Genomic DNA, 21,862 nt, shown 5'->3' on the forward strand with positions numbered 1-21,862 from the left:
GTCTGTTGGAACATTCCTCAACAATTAACTGAGCAGCTACTCTGCCCACCCCAGGCTCTCAGAAGCTTGCCCGCTCGCCCATGTTCTCTGGTGTCCTAGCAACCAGAAACTCATCTGAGCTCTGGCCGGGACAGAGGCCATTCTCTTCCTGACCACTGTGACTTGCAGGCTCCCCGGGCCCCTGAGGACCTTGCGGGTCCACTGAAAGCCACCGTTTGTCCCCCTGGACGCCCAGAAGGCCAGCCCGGCCGGCCCCCAGCCCCGGCAGAATGAGCTTCTCGCTCACGTTCTCGGAGCTGGTCAACATCGCCATCGCACAGTGCGGGGTGGTGAACTTCAAGGCCCTGCACCTCCTGCTCCAGGGTATCCTGGAGCACATCCACATGGCTGACCTCGAGAAGGTCCTCTCGGGGGACGAGGACTTCCTCCACACCTCGCCAGCCATGTTCATGCCCCGGGAAGGAGACTCCCAGCCCATCCTTAACCCCATGAAGAGGCTCGGCAACGTCTTCGACCACCTGGTGAGCCGCGTGGACAAGATGGAGAGCCAGCTGGCCGTGCTGCAGGAACTGCCCTCCACCTCCCAGCTGCTGGAAGGCAGCCAGGGCACTGGCCAGCCCGCCCAGGACTTGTGGAACCTGATAAAGCTCCGGAAGATAGTGGAGGGCAACGAGGAAGCCGTGGCCAAGGTAAGCCACCTGGACTCCAGGAGCTGCCTGCCCCCTTGGCTCTCTTGCCAGGGTGTTCACCGCTACCTGGTGCCCCTGATGAGGGGCCCTGCCCTTAACCCGGAGAGGAATTCGGCTTTGGACTCAGGCAGAACCGAAGCTCCAAGTTTCCATCCTTCATCAGTGTAGAGGAAAGAAGGCCATACACTGTGTGAAATGTCCAGAGTGGGCACATTCGTAGAGACAGAACGCAGACGGGTGGGTGCCAGGGGCTGGAGGGAGAGGAAATGGGGAAGGACTGCTTAGTGGTTACAGGGCTTCCTTTTGGGGTGGTGATGAGGTTTTAGAACTAAATAGAGCACAACACTGTGAAAGCAGTAAATGCCACTGAACTGTACACTTTCAAGTGGTATGTTATGTGAATCTCGCCTCACTGAAACAAAGATAATTGAGGACCTGTATGTGGGGAAACTGGCACTCAGAAAATAGAACTACCATATGACCCAGCAATCCCACTACTGGGCATATACCCTGAGAAAACCATAATTCAAAAAGGCACATGCACACCAATGTTCATTGCAGCACTATTTACAATAGCCAGGACGTGGAAGCAACCTAAATGTCCATCGACAGGTGAATGGATAAAGATAATGTTGTACATACATACAATGGAATATTACTCATCCATAAAAAGGAACGAAATTGGGTCATTTGTAGAGATGTGGATGGACCTAGACTCTGCCATACAGAGTGAAGTAAGGAAGAGAAAAACAAATATCATATATTAACACATATATGTGGAATCCAGAAAAATGGTGCAGACGAACTTATTTGCAGGGCAGGAATAGAGATGCAGATGTAGAGAACGGACATGTGGACATGGGGGGGAAGGGGAGGGTGGGACAAACTGGGAGATTAGGATTGACATAAGTACACTACCATGTGTAAAATAGGTAGCTAGTGGGAACCTGCTGTATAGCACAGGGAGCTCAGCTCAGTGCTCTGTGATGACCTAGATGGGTGGGATGGGGGGGGAAGGAGGTCCAAGAGGGAGGGGATATATGTATACACATAGCTGATTTACTTCATTGTACAGCAGAAACTAACACAACATTGTAAAGCAACTATACTCCAATTTAAAAAAAAAAAATGAAAAGAAACGTCATTGATTTGCTGCGGGTGCAGCAGCCAGTGACCGTGGAACAGGGATGAGCTGAGGCCTTGTGATTCAGGACCCACCTTGGACCTCTTGCTCCCCTGCCTCCCCACCCAGCACACAGTTATCCATCAGGAGCTGTAGCCTTGGGGAAGAGTTGGATTTTGAAGAATAAATACCCCAGCCTCTCTCTCCTTCCTTCCTCCCATTGGCCAAACAAGAGGGCCAGAAGTCAGAGCGCCAGGGGTGTGGAGAGCACAGTGCCTGTGGGTCAGCCTCTGAGGGCACTGAGTAGGCGCAGAGGATGGATGTGCGGGGGCAACAGAGAACATCCATCACCCGGAGGAGTCATTCCAGGATGTCTTAGGTTAACACTCCTCTTTTTTAAATTGAGGTGCAAGTCACATAACATAAAGTGAACAGCTGGGTGGCATTTGGTACATTGATAATGTAGTGCAAGCACCACCTCTGTCCCCTTCTAAACCATTTCCATGGCTCCAAAAGGAAACCCTGTGTCCTCATCATTCCCCACTCCTCTTCCCTCCACCCCAACAATGCTAATCTGCTTTCTGGCTCTAAAGATTTACCAATTCTGGGCATTTCATATAAATAGAATCATACAATATATGGCTTTTTGTGTCTGGCTTCTCTCACTGAGCATCATGTTTCCCAGGTTCATCCACTTTGTAGCCTGTGTCTGTGCTTCACTCCCTTTTATGGCTGAATAGTATTCTATTGTAGGGACAGACCACATTGGGTTTAAGCATTCACCTGTTGCTGGGCATTTGGCTTGAGACTCTTTTTTTGGCCTCGCCGTGCACCTTGCAGGATCGTAGTTCCCAAACCAGGGATTGAACCCGGGCTCCCTGCAGTGAAAGCACCAAGTCTTAACCACTGGACCACCAGGAAATTCCTGAGTTGAGACTCTTTTTAAACAAAAGCAGTGTATTATTTGAAGGACGCTGGGGTTTCTCATTGGCACCAAGGAAGAAGTGGGTGGGCAGGCCTCAAAGGGAGGAAGCGTTCGTAGATCTCCTGCATCTTAAAAACAGGCCTTAACTTGTCTCAGCTTCCAGCTGCCAGTCTCCGGGTCTTCTGGTTATAATTTTTGGGTAAGAGAATGAGATGGCACACCTGGGGTCAGGTGTCCACTCCTGGCCAAACAGGCAGGGTCGTGCCTAAGAATTAGAGCTCCTGGGAGCCTGTTCCCACTGCCTGGACTGGCAGACACCCCAAAGCTATCAATACACAGGGGCCGCCAGGCTTTACGTCCAACCTGGGGGCTGGAAAAGGTGGGATCCCTGGTGCAGGTGTTTGTAGAGGTGACAGAAACAGATAATGCAAGATCCCTTCCTAGAACTCGGAGACTCTATAGGCCGCGAGACGCACCGGGCAGAGTCCACCAGCCCGACTTTCCTGGGCCTTGTGCCTCTCCTCCTCACTGTCCCCTTCACCCTCGCTCCTCCACTGGCTCCTCCCCGGGGAATGATCTTGAGACCAAGCGCTCACTGCATGCCAGGTGAGCTGGGTGCTCCATCTGTTCACTCCTTTAATCTTCTCAACGACTCTAAGAGGCAGGTGCTGTCATTACCCCACGCTTACAGATGAGGAAATGGAGGCGCAGAGAGGTTAAGTAACCCACTCGGGGTCACAGAGTTAGAAAATGGGGAGCCAGTGCCAACTTGGGCCGAGTGGGTAGTTGGAAGGCATAGGAGTGTGGGTGCTGAGATGCCACTTACCCCCCGGAAGGGATGAGGGATGGCCACGGCCTCCTCCTCCCAGGATTGTTACAACAATTAAAACCAAACAAGATAAAGCATGGGAACTGCTTAGCACAGAGCTGGACGTCCGTTCTGGCCAAGATGGGCTGACGCGGGTGCGAGGCAAAGCGACACGGTGTGAGCCATAAATCTTCGTGCTCAGTGGAAGCAGCCGGGCACAGAGAACCACACTGCATGATTCTGTTCATAGACAACACCCAGAATAGGCAAGTCCGTAGCAACAGAAAATGTCAGTTGCCAGGGGCTGGGAGTTGAGTGCTGGTGGGTATGGGTTTTTTTCTGGGGCGATGAAAATGTTCTGGAACTAGATAGTGGTGACGGCTGCACAAACCTGTGAATGTACCAACTGCCACCGAATTGTTCACTTTAGTATTGTTATGTGTGTTTTACCACACGCACAGAAAGCAGAGATCATCTAACTATATGCTGTCTCCAAGAGACACACTTTGATTCAAAGACAAATAGTTTGGAAGTAAAAGGATAGAAAAAGATATTCCACACAAGCAGTAGCCAGAAGAGAGCTGGAGTTACTGTACTAACATCAGACAGGATAGACTTTAAGACAAGAAGTGTTACTAGAGACACAGAAGGCTGCAGAGGTGGCTGAGGGCAGGTTACAGGGGCCTCAAAGCTGGAGAGGTGGACACAGTGTCCGAGGTGCCAGCCCCTCCGGAGCAGCCTGCCCCCGGCCTGCCTTGATGGATGAAGTCTTCTAGAAGGCACGAGTACCCAGAGTGGCCCAGCCAGCTCACACAGGGGGCTGGTGGACAGGTTCGGAACTGGTCATGCTGCCCTCAGAGGACTGTTTGTGCACCTAGGAATGTCCCCACCACTGAGAATGTTGCCGAGTCCCAGACTGGCTGAGGTTGCCAGGGTTACCACGGTGACCCATTGTCGGGGTTGCCATGGTAGCTGGTTCTAGGGCGGTGCAAGCTGCTTAGCTAAGAGTCTACAACCCACTCTCACCGTCCCCCCTAGTCCGGCCCATGTCAGCCAGGCTGGCAGAGCAAATGCCACCCTTCATGGGGAAAGACAAACCTCCCAGCCCCAGCACCTACCCCAGATGGGGTGAATGGTGCCCTGGAAACTAGGGCAGGCACCAAGGGGGCTTCTGGAGAGAAGGTTTGGGAGGACCCACAGGTGCAGCACAAGGGGTGGTGCTCTTGGTCAGCACACCGCTGGATTTGGGGGCTCGGGCGGGGCAGCAGGTCCTCACTAAGCAGGCTTAGATTGCAGTTTCTAACCCTTGGCATGACTGACATTTGGGGCCGGATAATTCTTTTTTTTTTTTTTTTTTTTTTCTTGTGATGGGAACCCTTAGAATTTATTCTCTTAACCACTTTTTTTGTGTGTGTGTCTCTATTCTGTAATTTTTTTTTAATCAGTCATCAATTTTATACACATCACTTTATACATGTCAATCCCAATCGCCCAATTCAGCACACCCCCATCCCCACCCCACCACAGTTTTCCCCCCTTGGTGTCCATACGTTTGTTCTCTACATCTGTGTCTCAACTTCTGCCCTGCAACCCGGTTCATCTGTACCATTTTTCTAGGTTCCACATATATGCGTTAATATACGATATTTGTTTTTCTCTTTCTGACTTACTTCACTCTGTATGACAGTCTCTAGATCCATCCACGTCTCAACAAATGACTCAATTTTGTTCCTTTTTATGGCTGAGTAATATTCCATTGTATATATGTACCACAACTTCTTTATCCATTCGTCTGTTGATGGGCATTTAGGTTGCTTCCATGACCTGGCTATTGTAAATAGTGCTGCAATGAACATTCGGGTGCATGTGTCTTTTTGAATTACGGTTTTCTCTAGGTGTATGCCCAGTAGTGGGATTGCTGGGTCATATGGTAATTCTATTTTTAGTTTTTTAAGGAAACTCCATATTGTTCTCCATAGTGGCTGTATCAATTTACATTCCCACCAACAGTGCAAGAGGGTTCCCTTTTCTCCACACCCTCTCCAGCATTTGCTGTTTGTAGATTTTCTGATGTTGCCCATTCTAACAGGAGTGAGGTGATACCTCATTGTAGTTTTGATTTGCATTTCTCTAATAATTAGTGATGTTGAGCATCTTTTCATGTGCTTTGTGGCCGTCTGTATGTCTTCTTTGGAGAAATGTCTATTTAGGTCTTCTGCCCATTTTTGGATTGGGGTGTTTGTTTCTTTAATATTGAGCTGAATGAGCTATTTATATATTTTGGAGATTAATCCTTTGTCCGTTGATTCATTTGCGAATATTTTCTCCCATTCTGAGGGTTGTCTTTTTGTCTTGTTTATGGTTTCCTTTGCTGTGCAAAAGCTTTGAAGTTTCATTAGGTCCCATTTGTTTATTTTTGTTTTTATTTCCATTACTCTAGGAGGTGGATCAAAAAAGATCTTGCTGTGATTGATGTCAGAGTGTTCTTCCTATGTTTTCCTCTAAGAGTTTTATAGTGTCCGGTCTTACATTTAGGTCTCGAATCCATTTTGAGTTTATTTTTGTGTATGGTGTTAGGGAGTATTCTAATTTCATTCTTTTACATGTAGCTGTCCAGTTTTCCCAGCACCACTTATTGAAGAGACTGTCTTTTCTCCATTGTATATCTTTGCCTCCTTTGTCATAGATTAGTTGACCATAGGTGCGTGGGTTTATCTCTGGGCTTTCTATCTTGTTCCATTGATCTATGTTTCTGTTTTTGTACCAGTACCATATTGTCTTGATTACTGTAGCTTTGTAGTATAGTCTGAAGTCAGGGAGTCTGATTCCTCCAGCTCCATTTTTTTGCCTCAAGACTGCTTTGGCTATTCGGGGTCTTTTGTGTGTCCATACAAATTTTAAGATGATTTGTCTAGTTCCGTAAAAAATGCCATTGGTAATTTGATAGGGATTGCATTGAATCATTGACTCTAGATTGCTTTGGGTAGTATAGTCATTTTCACAATGTTGATTCTTCCAATCCAAGAACATGGTATATCTCTCCATTTGTTGGTATCATCTTTAATTTCTTTCATCAGTGTCTTATAGTTTTCTGCATACAGGTCTTTTGTCTCCCTAGGTAGGTTTAGTCCTAGGTATTTTATTCTTTTTGTTGCAATGATAAATGGGAGTGTTTCCATAATTTCTCTTTCAGATTTTTCATCATTGGTGTATAGGAATGCAAGAGATTTCTGTGCATTAATTTTGTGTCCTGCAACTTTACCAAATTCATTGATTAGCTCTAGTAGTTTTCTGGTGGCATCTTTAGGATTCTCTATCTATAGTATAGTATCATGTCATCTGCAAACAGTGACAGTTTTACTTCTTCTTTTCCAATTTGTATTCCTTTTATTTCTTTTTCTTCACTGATTACTGTGGCTAGGACTTCCAGAACTATGTTGAATAATAGTGGTGAGAGTGGACATCCTTGTCTCGTTCCTGATCTTAGAGGAAATGCTTTCAGTTTTTCACCATTGAGAATGATGTTTGCTGTGGGTTTGTCATATATGGCCTTTATTATGTTGAGGTAGGTTCCCTCTATGCCCACTTTCTGGAGAGTTTTTATCATAAATGGGTGTTGAATTTTGTCAAAAGCTTTTTCTGCATCTATTGAGATGATCATATGGTTTTTATTCTTCAATTTGTTAATATGGTATATCACATTGATTGATTTGTGTATATTGAAGAATCCTTGCATCCCTGGGATAAATCCCACTTGATCGTGGTGTATGATCCTTTTAATGTGTTGTTGGATTCTGTTTGCTAGTATTTTGTTGAGGATTTTTGCATCTATATTCATCAGTGATATTGGTCTGTAATTTTCTTTTTTTGTAGTGTCTTTGTCTGGTTTTGGTATCAGGGTGATGGTGGCCTCATAGAATGAGTTTGGGAGTGTTCCTTCCTCTGCAATTTTTTGGAAGAGTTTGAGAAGGATGGGTGTTAGCTCTTCTCTAAATGTTTGATAGAATTCACCTGTGAAGCCATCTGGTCCTGGACTTTTCTTTGTTGGAAGATTTTTAATCACAGTTTCAATTTCATTACTTGTGATTGGTCTGTTCATATTTTCTGTTTCTTCCTGGTTCAGTCTTGGAAGGTTATACCTTTCTAAGAATTTGTCCATTTCTTCCAGGTTGTCCATTTTATTGGCATAGAGTTGCTTGTAGTAGTCTCTTAGGATGTTTTGTATTTCTGCGGTGTCTGTTGTAACTTCTCCTTTTTCATTTCTGATTTTATTGATTTGAGTCCTCTCCCTCTTTTTCTTGATGAGTCTGGCTAATGGCTTATCAATTTTGTTTATCTTCTCAAAGAACCGGCTTTTAGTTTTATTGACCTTTGCTATTGTTTTCTTTGTTTCTATTTCATTTATTTCTGCTCTGATCTTTATGATTTCTTTCCTTCTGCTAACTTTGGGTTTTGTTTGTTCTTCTTTCTCTAGTTCCTTTAGGTGTAAGGTTAGATTGTTTACTTGAGATTTTTCTTGTTTCTTTAGGTAGGCTTGTATAGCTATAAACTTCCCTCTTAGAACTGCTTTTGCTGCATCCCATAGGTTTTGGGTCATCGTGTGTTCATTGTCATTTGTCTCTAGGTATTTTTTGATTTCCTCTTTGATTTCTTCAGTGATCTCTTGGTTATTTAGTAACGTATTGTTTGGCCTCCATGTGTTTGTGTTTTTTACGTTTTTTTCCCTGTAATTGATTTCTAATCTCATAGCGTTGTGGTCAGAAAAGATACTTGATATGATTTCAATTTTCTTAAATTTACTGAGGCTTGATTTGTGACCCAAGATGTGATCTATCCTGGAGAATGTTCCGTGCGCACTTGAGAAGAACGTGTAATCTGCTGTTTTTGGATGGAATGTCCTATAAATATCAATTAAATCTATCTGGTCTATTGTGTCATTTAAAGCTTCTGTTACCTTATTTATTTTCATTTTGGATGACCTGTCCATTGGTGTAAGTGAGGTGTTAAAGTCCCCCACTATTATTGTGTTACTGTTGCGTTCCTCTTTTATAGCTGTTAGCAGTTGCCTTATGTATTGAGGTGCTCCTATGTTGGGTGCATATATATTTATAATTGTTATATCTTCTTCTTGGATTGATCCCTTGATCATTATGTAGTGTCCTTGCTTGTCTCTTGTAACATTCTTTATATTAAAGTCTATTTTATCTGATATGATTATAGCTACTCCAGCTTTCTTTGATTTCCATTTTCATGGAATATCTTTTTCCATCCCCTCACTTTCAGTCTGTATGTGTCCCTAGGTCTAAAGTGGGTCTCTTGTAGACAGCATATATATGGGTCTTGTCTTTGTATCCATTCAGCAAGCCTGTGTCTTTTGGTTGGAGCATTCAATCCATTCACGTTTAAGGTAATTATCGACATGTATGTTCCTATGACCATTTTCTTAATTGTTTTGGGTTTGGTTTTGTAGGTCCTTTTCTTCTCTTGTGTTTCCCACTTAGAGAAGTTCCTTTAGCATTTGTTGTAGAGCTGGTTTGGTGGTGCTGAATTCTCGTAGCTTTTGCTTGTCTGTAAAGCTTTTGATTTCTCCCTGAAATCTGAATGAGATCCTTGCTGGGTAGAGTAATCTTGGTTGTAGATTCTTCCCTTTCATCACTTTAAGTATATCATGCCACACCCTTCTGGCTTGTAGAGTTTCTGCTGAGAAATCAGCTGTTAACCTTATGGGAGTTCCCTTGTATGTTATTTGTCGTTTTTCCCTTGCTGCCTTCAATAATTTTTCTTTGTCTTTAATTTTTGCCAGTTTGTTTACTATGTGTCTCGGCATGTTTCTCCTTGGGTTTATCCTGTATGGGACTCGCTGTGCTTCCTGGACTTGGGTGGCTATTTCCTTTCTCATGTTAGGGAAGTTTTCGATTATAATCTCTTCAAATATTTTCTCTGGTCCTTTCTCTCTCTCTTCTTCTTCTGGGACCCCTATAATGTGAATGTTGTTGCATTTAATGTTGTCCCAGAGGTCTCTTAGGCTGTCTTCATTTCTTTTCATTCTTTTTTCTTTAGTCTGTTCCGCAGCAGTGAATTCCACCATTCTGTCTTCCAGGTCACTTATCCGTTCTTCTGTCTCAGTAATTTTGCTATTGATTCCTTCTAGTGTAGTTTTCATTTCAGTTATTGTATTGGTCATCTCTGTTTGTTTGTTCTTTAATTCTTCTAGGTCTTTGTTAAACATTTCTTGCATCTTCTCAATCTTTGCCTCCATTCTTATTCCGAGGTCCTGGATCATCTTCACTCTCATTATTCTGAATTCTTTTTCTGGAAGGTTGCCTATGTGCACTTCATTTAGTTGTTTTTCTGGGGTTTTATCTTGTTGCTTCATCTGGTATGTAGCCCTCTGCCTTTTCATCTTGTCTGTCTTTCTGTGAATGAACCTATTTGTATCTTTGAATCTAAAATGTGTCTCCTATAGACAGCATGAGGTTGGATCATGTTTTCTTATCCGTTCTGCCAATCTCTGCCTTTTAACTGAAATTTCAACCATTTACATTTAATGTAATTACAGATAAGAAGGACTTCTGCCATTTCACTATTTGTTATTTTTGTTATCTGAATGCCTAACTATGCACTAGACCCTTAATATAAATTATCACAGTTTTTTCATACCCATTTAATGACTGAGGAGTCTAAAATCTAGGAAGATGCAGTAACAGCCCCAGTCATTGGTGGAGCTGAGCTATGAGACCAACATTGCACCCATCAGCTCTTGCCTTGTAGTTTCCTCCCTGCTCCTCTGGCTTCTCACTTACCCTCCCAAGGCCAATCTGCACATGCGGCCAGAAGTACCTTTTAAAAATATAAATCCAGTAAATTCCTTGTTGATCTTCCAATGGCTCCCACCAAAGGGCATGAGATGCTTCATGATGAGTGACTCCTGCTTACTGAACACATTCAAACCGAGGGTTGCCTCCTTCCCACTTAGGCCACCTGGGAGCTCAGAGCACGATTCACTTCAGTGTCATTTTCTGGCCTCTGAATATGTTCCAGCCTAGGCCTTGGAAGAGCCAGGAAGACTTTTTGAACCATGGCCATCACCAGAGAGCTTCCACACTTTACTTGCCTTTTCCCCCAGCTGCACCTAACTTCACATTTTCCTTTCCTTTCTCCCTCTTCAGTCCATGAAGACCCTGCAGGATTTGCTCACCGACATTTACGCACTCAAGGTCACTGTTGAAACCCTCAGGAAGGATGTGGCCATGCTGAAGGACATGTTTGACAAGGTAGACCCTCCTCAGTATCCTTCATACTGGCCATGCTGCTTGGATATCTGGTGGTTGGGGTGACAGGGTAAATCCAAGAAGCCTGTTCTTAGTCAAAGAACACAGCTATGGGGGCAGGAGAAGGCGTCTGACATGGCTGAGCCACTTGGTCCACTCCACTGAACTCTCTTCAGCTTCCACCATGATCCTCACCCTGCTGTGTTAAGACATCATTTGTAAGTGACAGAAACCTAGTTCATCCTGGCTTAGGCAAAAGAAGAGAATTTATTGTCTCATTTACTAAAAAGTCAGGAATACCTTCAGTTACAGCCAGATTAAGGTGTTCATACCACATACCAAGGTGCTCAACATCTCTCCCTCAGTGATGCTTTCCTCTGGGTTGGCTTCATTCTCACGCAGGTACTCCCCAAGTCCTGGTAACTCCAGGCTTATAGTCCATCAACTTAGCAGAAAGAGAATACTTATTCCTTGTCTTGAAAACTTTGTTCACACTGAAAAGTGGAGTAAACCTAGCATAGGCATACATTCTAGCTCCCTCTGTAGCCACAAGAATATCAACCCAGACATGTTCTAACTCCTTACTGTGATGTGAAAGGATATGGAATCCCTGAAGTGTGAGGTCACAGCTGGTGAGTCAGAGCTGGGCTCCGAAGCCAGGCCTCAATACCCCCAGGCTGGTGTTATGGCTGAGGTTTTACAACTTGTCCCGAAATAACATGATTTACTGTATCATCCCTAATATACAGGTCAGTGTATGTATTTGATCATGATGGCAACTGTGAGAACTTCAGTCTTGGGCTGTGTAGCTCCCATCTGAGCAGAAAGGGCACTGCCAGGAAACTGTGTCATGAAACACTAAAACAGACAGTTGGCCAAATCTGTTTGGGTAACAATGCCTTCTCAGCTTACCTCTTGGAGTTTCCTAAGGTACTTTGGCCTATTAAAGGCTCTGAGAAGTCCTGCAGTATAGAAACCCACTGAATGTTTTTTAAGCCTAGCATTTCCCAAACTTATTTGCCCAGGGAACCCTTTCCCACTCAGTGGGAAACACTTGTTTTGGAATCTGTTCTTCCTTCTCCATCTCTTAGTTACCTAGAGCTAAGGCCTTGCATTTGAGCTGGGGGAGAAGCAGGGCTGGGACCAGAACCTGCACCCACTGGCTCACAGGCTCGGCTCATTTGACAGATGCATCTGGAAAGAATAGATGCTTTCTCTGAAGATTTGAAAGAGCAGAACCGGAAGATGAGTGCACTGCAGCGGGAAGTGGTGAGGGTCTGGGGCCCATCCTACCATGCCAGACCCCCGCCCTCCAGGCCCAGGGGTGCTGGGGGCAAGGAGGGGTAGGAGGAGAACACAATCTGGAAAGGCCCATTTATTCGCAAGTGTGGAGGACAGCATGGAGGAGGGAGCCACTGAGGGCACCGCACCCTCTGGGTTCATGACCCTTATTCCCAATCTCCTTCCCACCCCCCCAGATTTCTCTCCAGAACAAGATAACCACCATGCCCAAAACTGAGGACATGGTGCTCTGGAGCAGCCTCCATGAGGCCATGTTCACCCCGGTAAGTGAAGGAGGAAGCGGAGAGGCAGCATCTGAGCGTCGGGGAAGGCGGAGTGAGGAGTGGGCAGGGTGATCGCCGAGCTGGTCAGGAGCAGCCTTGGCCAACCCAGCCCCCTCTTCCGCAGGGAACTGCTCCACAACTGCTGGATGATTCTGAGCTATGGCAGATTGCGGAACATGTTGCAGAGACCAACCTTCCCCAGATGGCTGAGTACCACGAAGAAGTTAGCCACAGCCAGGTCGTGGAGACCATCCAGCGCCCCAGATTCCTGGAGACCATCTGGCATTACCAAGTCCCAGGGCAGCTACAGGAGGAGGAGTCTGCCCAAGCAGTTCTGCTCCCCAGGGCCCAAGGGCCGGACCAGGCCCAAGTGCTCAAACCTGGGCCTGCGCCTGGACCTGGGCCTGCGTTCAGACCTGGGCCTGCGCCTGGACCTGGGCCTGCGTTCGGACCTCCTGCGTCTGGACCTGGGCCTGCCCCTGGACTGGGGCCTGCCCCAGGTCCTCAGCCCACACAATCAGGATCCTGGCCTGTACCACCACGAGGCTGGCCTCCTCCCAGAGGCTTGCCTAGGACCAGCTTGGGCTATTTCCAGCCTGGCCCAGGCCCATCGGGCTCCCTGTCTGCCCAGCTCCGGGGCTCTAGGGTCCTACCCCCAGCCACGGAATTCGGCTCAGCTTGGCCTCGTTCACTGCGGTCATGGTCTCGCCAGGGAGACACATCCAAGCTCTCAGCTCTCTCAGAAAAGGAGGAAGAATATTCCTCTGTGGAAGTGGGAGTCCCTCAGGATGGAGCCCCAAGGGCTGAGGCCTCCACGGAAGTACTCCCTAAGGGATCCCCGTCTGCGGTTCAGCAGATAAAATCCGACGCTGCCATTGCAGCTGCTGCCGCAGCCGCCTACGCAGCTGCAGCGACATCGGCAGCCCGGGCAGCTAAGGTGGCTGCCAGGCTGGTCAGGGACACCCCGGCCACCAAGTTGGCCACCATAGCAACAGCCGTGGCCGCATCCGGGCCCTTAGGGGTCCTTGCAGACATCCTGGGCGCGGGGACCTCCCGCGGGGCCTTCACTGAGGACAGCGAGATGGAAGACTTGCAGGAGGTGCACTATGAGGACGTCCTTTCTCCTTCATTCTCTTCTGCCAGTGTCCCTCCCAACATGGCCCTGTCCCAGGCCGTGCTGGCTGCCAAACAGGCCATGACCCCTGAAGACAAGAAGGCCGTCAGGTATTCCATGAGCCACATAGCCCAGATGCCCATTAGACATGACTCCCTGCAAGAAGAGTTCGCCCAGCTGTCATCCAACCTGCATCAGCGTATGACTTATCTAGGTAGGCCCGGCCTGGCTTCTGGAAGGGTAACAAGGGCTCAGGCCCTCCCTGTGGCCTTTGAGAAGCACCTCCTCTCCTTCATTTAGCTGCCCCAACAAAATGTGCATTCAACCATTAGCCATTCATTCCTTTGGCTTAAGCATTAGCCTCTTACTAGTCTATTCTTTTACAATGAATGTACAGTGAGGTCTTATCTTAGGGAAGAAGGGTGGTTAGGGTCTAAAGTTGGTGCTCAAGGAGGAAAATCACAAGTCAAAATTACTCTTGGAAATTCCCTTTCAATAGCCCATAAAATAGTACTGCTGTACAGTATTTTGATAAGTCCAGATCAACCAGAGTGTCTAATAGCACTGAACAGACCCCAGATGAAGTGGTCAATTTGGGATTAGGAACAACAGCTGGGCAAACATATGTTTTCTTAAAGACCACAGTCATGTTCTAGGTGGCAGTAGGACCAATAGACATATGATCCCAGTTCACGCCCATGATGGGCATATGTTCACTGTGGGGAGTGGAGAGGAGAATGGCCTACCCTAGTGGTTCCCAACCTTAAGCTCACCTCAGCATCCCTGGGGCGCTTGGTAAGGCACAGGCTGCTGGGCCCAGCCCCAGATCTGACCTGTTGGTCTGAGTGGGGCCCTAGAATTTCTCTTTCTAACCCATTCCGGGGGATGCTGCTTATGCTGCTGTTGGCTCAGGGAACCCACTTTGAGATCCACTGTCCTCCCCTCTTTGAATCATTATCTTGCTTTTTCGCTCTCTGCCAGGTGTAATAGTTGAATCAGCCTAAGTCAGATCCATATGTGGCGCCACCCCTGATGGGCAGTGCCATTGCACAGATCTTGAAAAAGTAGAACTTTGAGCAGCTAAAAAGAACCACATCGATCTCTGTGAATTCTGGGGCACAGCTTAGGTTATGATAGTCATGAATTTAAATATAAAACATAAAACCATAATAGCCCAAACTTTACTTCTGACCAGTTGCCATTTTTGTTAAGAAAACTAAAGATAGGTTGTGAATGTGTCTTGGCTGCAGTGTTTCCTACCCTCCCAGCTGTGTCATGTACATCACTTTTTGGCCTCTCATCCAAAACTGGATATAGGGCACTTTTTTTTTCACCCCTCTCCTTTTTTGTTAAATCCCCCTTTGCATCTTGTTATGAGATAATACATTTCATAAACTCCCAGAAGTAAATACTCCATAGTTTTTCTCAGGACCATTTCTGGGAGGGCAATAAATTCCAGAGAGGTTTCCCTAATAGGATAACCACGAGGCTGTCAAACATCTGAAATGGGGCAAGTTCAAGTTCCCATATGGTCCAAGCACAAAGTGCACACCAGATATTGAGGGCTTAATACGAAAACAAGAATGTGAAATATCTCGTTAATCATTTTGTTGATCACATATTAAAATGATGCCTTTTTTTTTTTGGCCGCGCAGCTTGTGGGATCTTAGTTCCCTGACCAGGGATTGAACCCGGGCCCTCGTCAGTGAAAACGTGGAGTCCCAACCACTGGACTGCCAGGGAATTCCCAAAATGATGCTATTTTGGATTATATTGGGTTATGGACTTCCCTGGCTGTCCAGTGGTTGACTCCAAGCTCCCGATGCAGGGGGCACGGGTTCAGTCCCTGGTCGGGGAACTAAGATACTGCATGCCCCACAGTGTGGCCCCCCAAAAAACCCACATGGATTGTATTGGATTAAACAAAATATTTTCTTAAAATTAATTTCACCTGGCACTTCCCTGGTGGTCCAGTGGTTAAGACTTCACCTTCCAATGCAGGGGGTGTGGGTTTGATCCCTGATCAGGGAGCTAAGTTCCCACCTGCCTCGGGGCCAAAAAACCAAAACATGAAACAGAGGCTATATTGTAACAAATTCAATAAAGACTTTAAAAATTGTCCACATCAAAAAAAATCTTTAAAAAAATTAATTTCACCTGCTTGTTTTTAGATTTTTTTTTTTTAATTTTCACTAGAAAAATTTAGATGACCTCAAAGGCCCCCAAGCTCACAGCATCTCTCTGTTGGAAAGCACTGCCTTAAATATCTCATAACAGAAGCAGGTGGAACTCTAGATGAAGCATCTTCCCCCATCCCTGCCCCCAACAGCTACCCCCTCCTTTGCTTTCAGCTAATATGGGAGCCTCTTCCAAGCTTGGGACAACAGTGGACGTATTGCAAGAAAAGATTGGCAGCCTCCAGAAATCCAGGATGAGGGTCAGTGTCCCGGGCAGAAAAGGCATTTGAGAAGATGATGGCTTGAGGTGATGGCAGACTCCATGGCCAGAGCCAGGTGGAGGCCCTGCCCTCCTGGATGCAGCGTTTGTCCTGGAGCTGAAAGGAGCCCTGGGGAGGGAGTGGGGCCCAGAAGGGAGGTGCAGCCCCGCGGAGGCAGATCTGCCCTGGTTGGTGAAAGGCTCCCAGGGGTGGGCAGCCACATGTTTCCCCCTGACAAGTGTCTAAAGTGACAGTTGGCTGGCAGGCTGGGGACGCCCTGGTCTGGTACTCTCTTGAAGTCCCTTCCCGGCCGTGGCGACCTCAGAAGCAGAGGCCTCTTGTGTCTGTGTTTCCCCCTTGTAGGAGGAGGAACTTGAGAGAATTTGGGGCCACCAGATAGAGATGATAAAGGACCACCACCTTGTGCTGGACAGGGCAGTGGACAAGCTCCAGATTCGCCTGGATGAGTTTAAGGTTCGGAGGTCCGGAAGGGCCCAGAGGAGGGAGGATTCCTCATCGGGACACTCAGATCCTCCCCAAAGATTTCACAGACACCCTGAAGGCAGGGGAACCAGGGACACTTTCCTGGCATTTTACTGTGTGTAAGTTACACTTCCATGAAAAGCAAACAAATCCCGCCACCCGCACCCCCCCACATAAACAAGAGGGCCTGAACAGGATCTCTCTCGTTCACCGCTTGGGTCACCCACACCAGAAGGGTGCCCGGCGCAAAGTGAAGGCTCAGAATGTGCTGAATGAATCGATGAGTGGATAAGAGGATTTCTTGAGCCAACTGTTCATGTTCATAACCTTTCCCCTAAACTGGCTTGTTTCTGAGTTCTCACACCGTGGGGCCTGTCCGGAACAGCAGAGTCTGATGTGAGAAATGTGAGGACGATGCAGAGCACCTCCCAGGGGTCATTCAACCAGACACCTTCTCCCTTGGGCTCACTGAGCTGGCCTGATGACCCTGCCCTGATGACCTCGGGACCAGTCCCATCTGTGCCTTGTCCCAGAGGCATCCCAGACCCTCGGGGAAAGGATCAAAGTCATTCCCGGTGGGAGGAGATGACCTTTCCCCCAGGGTATAAAGAGACAAAATCCCAAGCAGATCCACCTGAGGTGATTTCCATAGAGGGCTTCTGATTCCAAGTCGGGGGGCTGTTGGTGGGATGCACTAGGGTGTGGGGAGCGAAAGGGGAGGGCACAGCTCCCCCTCCCAAGGTGGTCACACAGAGTAACCAGGCTAGCGCGCACAGGGCAACTTGGACGGGGGAGGAGCTCATTGAAGGTGAGCCGATGCCCAGCCCAAGCGGGGAAAGAAGGGAGTGCCTGGGCCGTGTGTGGGCTCCCAATACACGGTTTCAGGCCCAGACTTTTGTGAGTACCAGGATCAGGAACTACATAGTCTCCTGCCAACTCTGTGCCCTCATTTAGCCACTGCTTTTCAGAGAGACTGGGATGCCTTGTCCTAGGGACCTATTGGTGTCCTTCCTGGTCGGAGACCAGGGCCAGTTCTTTCAGCACGTCTGATGTGTGTCCAGCACCATGTCCTGCCCTGCTCGGGGTGGGGGGGTGGGCATAGGATCTGCCTCCAAGGAGCTGTCACTCGTTGAGAGAAACTCAAGAGGAGTTTGGCCAAACAGACCAAATGGATCAAGTCAGCCTTTGTCCAGACTTCCTTCCTGCCCGTTGTGCCAGCAAGAACTAATTGCTTATAAAAGTGAACCCTGGAAGGATCAGGAGCTGGGCTTTGTACACAGCACGCTTCATTAAATAGTTCTTAAATGAACATGGGCAGCAACAGATCAGTGGAGCCCTTCCAGTAGAGGAAGGAGGGAGGGCAGACACCTCTGCCCTGGTTCTGTCGCAACATCGGGACTAGAGAGGAAACGCCGCTGTTACTGCATTACCTGGATGCCTGGGAGAAAATGTTCTGGACGTAACAGGTGGCACGAGAAATCCCCATTCATTCCCTGAATCATTCAGGCAACGTCATTGAGCCTTCACTGTGTGCCAGGCGCCCTTCCAGGGCCCAGCGATACAGCAGTCAACAAGATGGACAGCGCCAAAGCCCTTATGTGTTTTTTGCGGGGGAACGGTAGTATTTGTTTGCTTTTAATGAAAGTATGCTTTACGCACAGTAAAATGCCCAGGCCTGAAGTGTAAGAGCTAGATTAATTTTTGCCTCTTGGTACACCCATGTCAGCACCACCCAATCAAGATGGAAATGTTTCCATCACCTTAGAGTGCTCCTCTTGGAGTGTTTCCCACTAAGAACCCAGCAGGAAAATAAGTGAGGATAGAACTCTTTCTTACTGACTCAAATAATGTGAAAACATTATTTGCCCTTTGCAAGTGGACAGGTGTCTTTTATAAGCCAGAGGCTGCATTCCAAAGCCATTCTTGGAACAAACTATTATATCCAAGGCTCTGGCTTGGTGCAGGAGGGGACGGATAAGACAGCTGATGTGTATCAAATGCCAACTCTCCTAGGAAAATGCCATTTCTAGTCCTCTTAGCATCTTTGGGACAGGAGTGGTATTAATGCCATTTGAACTAGGAGGAAACAGATTCAGGCAGAGTAACCAGCCAGTTGGGAGGCAGCCTGCTATTGTGGTTGGATAGGCCTGGGTTTCAATCCCGATTCTGCCACTTAGTGGGTGTACCAGTTTCCTGCGCCTGCTGTAACAGATGATCACAAACTGGGTGGCTTAAAACAAGATACATGTACTCGTTCACAGTTCTGGAGGCTAAAAGCCCCAAATAAAGGTGCTGACAGGGCCTTGCTCTGTCTGAAGCCTCTAGGGGAGGATCCTTCCTGGCCTCTCCCAGCTTCTGGTGGCTCCAGGTGTTCCTTGGCTTATAGACACATCGCTCCAATCTCTGCCTCTGTTGTCACATGGCCTTCTTCTCTGTGTGTATATCTGTGTCTTCACATGGGCTCCTTATCCATGTGGGCTGTCCTAATCCAGTATGACCTCATCTTAACTAATTACATCTGCAAAGATCTATTTCCAAATAAGACCATGTTCACGGGTTCTGGGCAGGCATGAATTCTGGGGAGGACATTAGTCAACCCAGTATGCAGGTTACCGTGGCAGTGGAAGTTAGAGGCTCCCAGCTCCTCTTTATTTCTAGATTTTAACTAGGAAGAGCCAAGTGGGGATCTAAGTGTTAATGTTGGGCCTGATGCCTCCAAAAGGTCAGCTCCCTGCTAATGTGGTGTTGGAGGAAGCAGCCTGACACGAGGCTGAAGCAGGATCTCCCTTCCATTACCTCCACCGTCCATCCTAGACCTTGAGACCCATCTGGGGCAAGGTGGATGTGAAGGAGCTTTGCATTAATTAGAATTAAGTTCATCTTGGGACCTCACTGGTGGTCCAGTGGGTAAAGACTCCACGCTCCCAACGCAGGGGACCTGGGTTCGATCCCTGGTCGGGGAACTAGATCCTGCATGCATGCTGCAACTAAGAAGTCCGCATGCCACAACTGAGACCCTGCACAGCCAAAATAAATTAAAAAAAAAAAAAAAAAAGAATTAGATTCATCGTTGAATAGCATAAAACTCCCAAGTAACTGACTTAAGGCATAAGTGTATCTCTCTTTTACATTCAAGAAACTCAGAGCTGGTATTGAACTCCATGGTGTGTCACTTCCATTCACAAGGTCACCACATGGTCCAAGATGGCTGCTGGTGCTCCAGTCATTAACTCTGCTTCCAAGGCAGCAGTGAAGAGGACACTGACCCACTTCCATTTACACCTCAGTGGTCACATCAAACTATAAGGGAAGCTGCGAAATATAGTCATGATTCTGGTCTGCCAGATGCCAGCTAAAAGTTGGGGGTTCTGTTTCTGAGGGTAAAAGGGAGACCAGATATGTAGGGAGAAGTAGAAGCCTGCTTCCAGCTTTGGAGGAGGAGTGACCCTACCCTCTGGGGACATGGCCCATTGGATGTGAGGCTCTTCCCAAGCAGGTTAGCTGGCTGCTGCTGTCATAAGGAGGACCCAGTAAGTGGAGAGAGGGCAGAATTAATGCAGGGAGTTGGTTTTTCATGGAGTCATGGGGATGGGAAATAAGGGTTTTCCCCTGACCCTGGGGCATAGCATGTGTGGCATATAAGTGCTTGGTGGATGAATAGACTGCCATTCTCACGGGGACCCCATTACAGATCAGAAGAGATGCACTTGTCTTAAACATCTAGGGACACAAAGCATCAGCGTTTTTTTATGCTTTCCTTCCTCAGGTCTTCCTTTCCTGTGTAGCCACCTGTAGTTCTGTGAGGCCACCTCCAAGGGGATGTCTTGTGCCAAGTCCCACGTTCCTCCCCTTCTGATCTGGGCAGCTGGAGCCCAAGCCTTCCAATGTGCCACCCTGCCTGCTGTCCACCTGGCCCCATTGTCCCTTCCTAGGGCAGACGTGGGAGGTAGAGGCTATCCTCAGGACTTCCGAGGATAGCTGACATGCCCTCTGCTTCTGTTCTTAGGTTGTCCATTCTCAGATTAAAAACCTAGAAATGTACAAGGCAGACAAAAGTGTGAATGGAGCAGGAGCTGAAAGAGGTGAGTGAGCAGAGATTCCTCTCCCCCACCCCCTCCCCCATCCTGAGCCCAGCTTTCCCACCAGGGAAATGGAATCATCCAGCCAAGACAAAGGCAGGCAGACTTCTGGAGTTTCCTTCCACCTTTATCATATAGAAAGTTTAGGGGAAGTTCTCAGAAGTTGTTCCATCAATTCCTATTTTCAGTAACTCAGGATGAGTGACAATTTTTTAAAATTGAAGTATAGTTGATTTACAATGTTATGTTAATTACTGTTGTACAGCAAAGTGATTCAGTTATACATATACATATATATATATACATTCTTTTTTTACCATTGTTTTCCATTATGGTTTATCATAGGATATTGAATATAGTTCTCTGTGCTATACAGTAGGACCTTCTTGTTTATCCATCCTATATATAATAGTTACATCCCATTCCATCCGTCCCCCAACCCCCTCCCCCTTGGCAACCACTAGTCTGTTCTCTATGTCCATGATTCTGTTTCTGTTTCATAGATAGGTTCATTTGTGTCATATTTTAGATTCCACATATTAAGTGATATCATACGGTATTTGTCTTTCTCTTTCTGACTTACTTCACTTAGTATGATAAACTCTAGTTGCATCCATGTTGCTGCAAATGGCATTATTTCGTTCTTTTTAATGCTGAGTAATATTCCATTGTATATATATACCACATCTTCTTTATCCATTCATCTGTTGTTGGACATTTAGGTTGTTTCCGTGTCTTGGCTATTGTGAGTAGTGCTGCTATGAACATAGGGTGCATGTATCCTTTTGAATTAGAGTTTGTGACAATTTATGTGAATTTAAAAACCATGCCCCAACTTCTCCATCACAGGAAACCTTGGCTTCGATCTAATGGTTGTGTTTGAGCCAACACAGACCCCAAGGTTGAATTTAAGCCAAGGCTGCGTATCCAGGGTCCCAAACTAGAAAAACTGACCAGAGTGGTCTGATCTCCCTCAGCCTCTTCCTGCTCCCACACCAGCAGCCCTGCCTCCCTGAGTCCCATCTCTCTCTAGAAAGCCGACAGGAGCTCCCTGGCAGGCAAGGCAAGCCGGGCTGACCTGGACGCAGTGGCGATGGAGCTGAATGAGACGATTCAGGGCATGCTGTTCAGGGTTATGGCCAATGAGGGTGACTGGAAGAAGACTGTGGCGCAGCTGGATAAAGACCTACGCACCAAGGTGAGGACCCCTGTATTAGTCACCACCTGCTGCGTAACAAACTACCCTGAAATTTAGTCCCTTAAGACAGCAAACGTTCACAGTTTCTGAGGGTTAAGAATTTGGGAACAGCTTAGCTGAGTAGCTCAGGGTCTCCCACGAGGCTATAGTCAGGATGTCATCCAGGGCTG

General features: G+C 47.1%; 1 protein-coding gene across 1 annotated transcript in view; it reads left to right on the forward strand.

The window, feature by feature from the left end:
- The first annotated feature begins 269 nt into the window (after nt 1–269).
- Nucleotides 270–21,862, forward strand: part of C16H16orf96 (chromosome 16 C16orf96 homolog) — a 37,422-nt gene continuing 15,829 nt past the window's right edge. The window contains 11 exon segments of the mRNA XM_068524773.1: nt 270–689; nt 10,715–10,819; nt 12,005–12,085; nt 12,295–12,381; nt 12,506–12,751; nt 13,013–13,709; nt 15,847–15,932; nt 16,296–16,406; nt 20,422–20,475; nt 20,477–20,497; nt 21,528–21,692. Of these exon segments, the coding sequence (XP_068380874.1) occupies nt 270–689; nt 10,715–10,819; nt 12,005–12,085; nt 12,295–12,381; nt 12,506–12,751; nt 13,013–13,709; nt 15,847–15,932; nt 16,296–16,406; nt 20,422–20,475; nt 20,477–20,497; nt 21,528–21,692 (2,073 nt within the window).

Source organism: Eschrichtius robustus, chromosome 16 (genome assembly GCF_028021215.1).
Source record: "Eschrichtius robustus isolate mEscRob2 chromosome 16, mEscRob2.pri, whole genome shotgun sequence".
NCBI classification, from domain to species: Eukaryota; Metazoa; Chordata; class Mammalia; order Artiodactyla; family Eschrichtiidae; genus Eschrichtius; species Eschrichtius robustus.